This window comes from Gavialis gangeticus, unplaced genomic scaffold (genome assembly GCF_001723915.1).
Source record: "Gavialis gangeticus isolate Ggan-Ray unplaced genomic scaffold, GavGan_comp1, whole genome shotgun sequence".
Lineage (NCBI taxonomy): Eukaryota > Metazoa > Chordata > Crocodylia > Gavialidae > Gavialis > Gavialis gangeticus.
The window spans coordinates 21,864,053-21,870,340 of NW_017729011.1; the positions used below are offsets into that span (position 1 = coordinate 21,864,053).

General features: G+C 39.0%; 1 protein-coding gene across 2 annotated transcripts in view; it reads left to right on the top strand.

Annotated features, from left to right (window-relative positions):
• Positions 1 to 991: 991 nt before the first annotated feature.
• QSOX2 (quiescin sulfhydryl oxidase 2) overlaps positions 992 to 6,288 on the top strand; it is a 29,388-nt gene continuing 24,091 nt past the window's right edge. The window contains exons 1-4 of one of the 2 annotated variants that reach the window (XM_019510809.1): positions 992 to 1,132; positions 2,753 to 2,801; positions 3,941 to 4,049; positions 4,613 to 4,703. In XM_019510809.1, the coding sequence (XP_019366354.1) occupies positions 1,007 to 1,132; positions 2,753 to 2,801; positions 3,941 to 4,049; positions 4,613 to 4,703 (375 nt within the window). In that variant the 5' untranslated portion in view covers positions 992 to 1,006. The remainder of the gene's footprint in view (positions 1,133 to 2,752; positions 2,802 to 3,940; positions 4,050 to 4,612; positions 4,704 to 6,288) is intronic. The other variant, XM_019510810.1, reaches the window with a different exon arrangement.

A 6,288-nucleotide genomic window follows, 5' to 3' on the forward strand; every position in this document is an offset into this window, starting at 1 on the left:
CTGTTCGAGTTGTGGATGAGCGTTTAACTTTCTCCTCTTAACAAATCTTCTGCACAGACCAGGAAGGAAGGTTGCTGAAAAGTGTAGCAGAATTAGTTGGATGAGTTTTGGGTGGTTTTATTTTCTTTTAACTACTGAATATTTTCTATATAGTGTTCACATGCCTCAATATATTTAAATATGTATTGGCAGCCTGTCATTCAGCACAATTTTAAATTATTGGTTAGAAGCAAAAAGAAAACCTGTTAAATACATCCAGGTTTTCACTAGAATCTTTTGTTTAAAATATTCTACACAATTTATCACTTTAAACAATTTGATGGGTTTTTTGATAAAATGCTTCATAAAACTTTAAGCTATACCCCAATTAATCTCCATAATACTGTATTTGCTCAGATATCTTACAGATGCATCCAACATGTGTCTGGACAGCAATTACACTTAGGACTGCTTTCATTAATCAAAATATAAGCTTTGTGGGTTTAATTAGGGATTGTGCATTTTGTAAGTCAGAAAAAATTGCAAGTTCAGCAAAAGGCAGGTCCATGTTGCCATCAGCTATGATGGAAGATGCATCATCCTATATAATCCTGTCATCGGAAGGCATGGGGATGTGTAAACACTATGTTCATCTTATAAAACTGACCTGCTAAATAAGTGTAACTTAACTAACTTACTTGACTGGAATACTTGTTAAAGTAATGTGTAGTCCTTTATTTCATCCACCTGTACTGAATACGTGCCTTTAGCCTTGATAAGGCATGTGTGTCACTTTGAGGTTTCTTTTTCTTCAGATTTAATAGAAATATTTCTCTCCAGTGTACTAAATTAAGTGTTCAACAGTCTTCAAGTTTAGTAGATCCAAATCCTGTTGAGGGTTCAAATGCAGGACCCATGAGACAAACAGGGTGTGATACTACACTGCTAAGTCTGAGAGTTTTGCTATTGGATTTAAAGGCTTAGAAGCAGTCTCTAAGATTAGATTCCTGATAACTTATGCACCAGTATGAAAAGCTGCTCTTTATTTTCAGACTGGGAACCTGCCATTAGAATTGGTGTGCTGGATTGTGGGGAAGAAGACAATTATGAGACTTGTAAAGAATATGGTATTTACTACTATCCAACCTTTAGGGTAAGTGGCACAATAAACCCGATTAGACAACTGATGCTTATTCCCATGTATGAAAAATACTTGTTCAAAGCCTAAATGTTTTGTGTTGTTCTGTGTACTCTGATCTAGGGTAGCAAAACCTTCTGCTCATGACTAAAACAGCAAATGTATTAATCGGGAATGTTGCACGTTGCTGCTTATTTTGTGTTAGACTGATTTTTTCTTTTGCAGGGAAACCTGAGATGCTGATAAAATGTGCTTTCAGGCTTAGTCAGTAAAATGAAATAGCTGATGCAATCTAGGTTAGTGATTGTCCAAAAACAGTGGATTTGAAAAATTCTGAGAAGAGGCATGGCAACAGGAAGCAGTATATTATTACAGACATTTGTCTCCCATTGCTGCAGCACCTGGATGCAATATATTTGTTAATGTCAGGTTTTTTATATACTATACTATATTCAAATGTTAAACAATATTGGTAGTTGTGTATGTTTTATCTCCATTTGATGTATGAAAGTAAATCCAGTTATTTGAAGCTGAGAGATCAGGGACAAAGCTGGAATCTAGTAGCTGATTGCACAAGTGTCTGTGTTGAAGCTAGCCTTTTAAATTTTGCATCAGTCCTTTGCTGGCCTCATATCACTCTTCAGTTGGCAGCTCACCTAAGCTGAATTGAAAATGCTTCATTATGTTTGTCAGGAGAATGGAGAGCAGTGTACAAAACAGAAATCTTGTATCTGAAAAAGAAAATTCAACTTCTGTTTTGACAATGTTACTGGCATTTCCTACTGTGCAGTCTTTTTTTATAATTCATAGGTGAGAGTTAAATGAGTGCATCCAAGCAACAAAAGTTTGGTATGAGATGGGGCAGGGGGGAGGAAGGAGGGCGTTTCACTTTAGAAACTGTTTGCTTTTCTCAGATGCAGCAAACAATAGTTTATTTTTAGGCAGAAATCTGGGCAGGCTGGCATCTTATAGACTAACTCATTCAGAGAAGCATGAGATTTCAGTGGCTACAACTGACTTCATCAGATCCTAGAAATTTGATTTGTGAGGCTCAAACCTGATGCATTCCTTACCAAAACACTGTTTCAGTTTTTAACATTTTTTAATACACAGCAGCTTTTTGCTGCATTTGTTACTTTGTTACTCTATTACTTTTGTTTTTACCACTAGAGGGAGTTCAGGGTAGGAGCATAGTTTTAGCATGTCTAATCATGAATTTAAATCGGCATCTAAGATCCTGAACCTGCCTGTGGTCCCAGGGACTTGAGTGGAATTTATGAAAAGTTCATCTTCAAAATGCATCTTCTGCAGAGTCCATGGGGTGTTTTGTTATAAGTTTGTTAAATGACAGAAACATCAGACTAATAAGAATTTTGATTTAAGGGTCAATTGGTTAGACTCTCTTTTGGTGTAATATTGCCACCTATTGCACCCATACCATTTGTGGATCAGGCTCTCGAGTTGTAGGTTGTGTTTGTGTCAGCTCCGGAACAATATTTTGTGAATTAAGACTGTAGAAAGCATGCACTCAAGATAATCAAGTTTTGCCTCTGAACTGAGTTGCCTTGAGATTTACTCTTTTTTTGTCCTCTTGAGCAATGAATTGTCTTTAAAGGAATACTCTTCTCCCCACAGTACTTCAAAGCCTTTACGAAGCAGTTCACAACGGGAGAAAATTATAAAGGTAAGAATATGTCTTTCTAACCAGTCTCAAAAGCATTTATCCTATGATGCAGCAGAGTGTTATACAATTAACAAGAATTCCTTACCCATTAATGAAATTCATATATCTCTAGGTATATAAAGCTAATTAGCAGAGCTGATGTTGCTTAGGACATGAGGTTAAACTTTCCTGCTCTCTTAAAGTGCTGTATGTAGTTGCCTTAATTTCCACAGCTGGCCACATCAGTCTTTTAAAATAGTATTCTAAAAAATACCAGCATCTTTCAGCAGCATTGTGTCCTTGTTGAAACATTAGTCCAGCCTGGACTTGGATAGAAATTTGCTGTCTTCTGATTTACCAAGGCTAATTGCTCTAGCCTCCTGGCATTCACTGGAGATCCTTGTTCAAGTGCTGATCTAGCGCAGCCCAGCTTATCTCGTGGGTTTGACAGGATCACAGCTTGAGGTGCTATAGCTCCATTGTCTTTTCAACTGGATTAACATTTAGAAGGCCAGAGGTCAGAAAAGAGACTACCTGCACCCCTTGCCCCTCTTGTTGCATTTGATTGCAGTTGCACCTGTTGTTTCTTAGGATTTGATGGATGTCTTATTTATTTTCACTTACAAAAAAGTGGAAGGAATCTGGTTTTTAAGCCTGAGCAGTTCTTAAAAGTATTTCTGTATACTGCTGGCTGTTATTTTACTCAGGCTAATTGCTAGGAGGATTGTGCCAGCATCTTGAATTTTCAATGTGCGCCGTAAACCTGGGTGCCCTGGTTTTTGTTACTGAACGTTGTAGAAAAGCTACTCAAACACTTTCCACTGTCAGTATTGTTTAAATATGAACCCAGGCCCTGAATGAAGCAAAATGGCACTTCATTGAGGCTGGAACTGGTGAGTCAGATCAGCTTCTTTGAGTTAAACATATTATATTTTGTTTGAGCTCTTGGGGAAACCATTTGAGCATACTCACAGGAAACCTATTTGCCCAATAAATGACCTTCTCCAAAGAAGTTGTGAACTAAGCCAGACATGGTCACCTAGCTTTTTAGCATAAGTTACAGACCAAGAGAATGAGAAATTGATGTTTTAAGGTGGATTTTTTTTTTCTTTCTTTAGTGTGAGTAGTCTTTTTTTTTTTTTTTTTCCATCTATTTTTAGCAGGGTCAGATCGTGAGTTGCAAACAGTTCGTCAGATGATGATTGATTTTCTGCAGAACCACTCCCAAGAATCAAGGCCACCTGCTTGCCCCCCACTTGATCCAGTTCCGTAAGGATTTTGTTTTAATAGAAAACACTACACATGTATTTTGCTAATCCAAATAAGGCATAGGGAATGCATCTAAGGATAAAAAATGTTTGGCTATATCTGCCTAACATGCCTAGAGCAGTGATTCTGAACCAGGATGCCACAAAACCCTGGGGTGCCTTGATCTTTTTTCAAGGGTGCCACGCATTGTTAGCACTGTTAGTTATGCAGACATGATTCATGTGATAAAACTACAGATTTCAGCTAGATGAGGTTCTTTGGGTAAATCTGATATCCTTTATTAGATTTCAGATAGGCATCTGTAGCATTAAAAACATTCTGATCTGCTGCGGTCTTTCCAAGTTCTTTGCAACAGAAGAATTGCTCTGTTATTTTTCTGTAGTAAAAAAAAAAACCACGTGACAACTAAGAGCTGGCATTTTCTGAGGGGTGCCAAGGAGTGTCGGGTCTGGAAAGTCTAAAAAGGTTGAGAACCACTGGTCTAGAGGAAAGAGGTTCTATATTAAAGTTGATGAGTACATGACGTGTATTTTGTGCTAAATTACTTTTTCTTCTCTCAACAGGTCCAGTGATATTGCTACTCTTTTTGACAAGAATAATCATCATTATACTGCCATTGTGTTTGAAAGCAATAGCTCCTATGTTGGACGAGAGGTAATGTGTGACTTGTGAATTTTATCTAATACTGAAATAGTGCATAATACTCTTAGTGCCTATGGGATTTGGTCAGTGGAATCATTTGCATGAAGGAAGTTGTATGTGTTTACTGGAATGGCCACCTTTGTACACCTTTAGCCAGCTTGTACACCTTATAATGTGACTAAGCCATGTGATACTACAAGATACAGAATTGTACTTGGTTACAGAGAAGGACATAAAAGTGAAGGAGAATAAATTACAAAGTCACTATTCTGGCTATTTAGTATCCTTGAATGCCGTAATGACAATTTAGTTTATCCATCTCAGTGTCAGTTGAATACTCTTGACTTTGAAGCTGTGTAAACTCCCAGGAAAAATATTTTTAGATTATGAATGACTTACTGCTTTGTCATTAGAGAGCATCATTGGTCTTTTTTTATTATTTTAGGTTATCTTTTATGACTACAGTATTCAGTAGTAATCTATAGTCTACCTCTGGGGTTTTCAACCATTTTGGGTCAGGGTACCCCCGGTGGCCGGACGTGGGGTGGGGGATGCCACGCAGCCGGACACAGAGCGGCACTAGCCACCGCATGCCAGCTTCCCGCCTTCCCTGCGTCTGGCTGGGCGCATCAAGCACAGGATGGTGCGTGTCGGTACTTTGTCCCCGTCTGCCCACACATACCCCCTAGGGCCTTCTCAAGTACCTCTGGTTGACAACCCCTGGTTTACCTGATACATACTCTACAAATAGTCCTTACCATTTAACATGCCAATGGGAAAGAAGGCACTAAATCCAAGAAAATATAGTAAATAGGACAATATATTTCTTAATTTATACTGAGGTATACCAGGGATTTAGGAAACAGCATTGAGGATAATGAACATTGACACTACAACACAATATACAAATATGATCTTTTTTCAGATTTAGTCCGTTGAAATAATGTCTTGGGTCGGCCCAGCCTGCTGCCCTTCTGTAAACTGGTTCTTGGAATCGGATCCAATCACACACAGTATTGTGTGTGTGTGTGTGATTTGATACCCCTCTGTGAAAAAAATAAGATCCCTTCCCATGCTGCCTTGTGAATTAGATGTATTCAGAGAAGGGCTAAGTCAATCACAGTCTACTGCAGCAGAAAAGAAGCCACAATTAATGGACTAAACAAGGGTATTAGAGTGCAGTTCTAGGGGCAAGAGTTTTTGCGGACAAAGTTGAAAGGACTTTGAGGTTTCAAATGGCTTTGGTGCGAGGGAGATAGTGCGAGTGCTAAATATGCCATACAGGATTGACTTCATGTGAAGAAGTGCTGGTCTAAGGGTATGGACATAGAACCAACTTACCCCATGGTAAGTGGAGCTAAACTAGTGACCTTCATATAAGAGCATGCCCATGGGCAGTTGTTGGGTAGTAAAGCCTTATTCTGTTTTACACCATAGTAAGGGTGTTGAGGGAGCTAGCTGGGGTTATTGCGGGGCCCCTGGCACGGCTCTATGAGCGATCGTGGTGCTTGGGCCAGGTGCCAGATGATTGGAAGGTAGCAAATGTGGTCCCCATCTTCAAGAAGGGGAAGAGGGAGGACCCGGGTAACTATAGGCC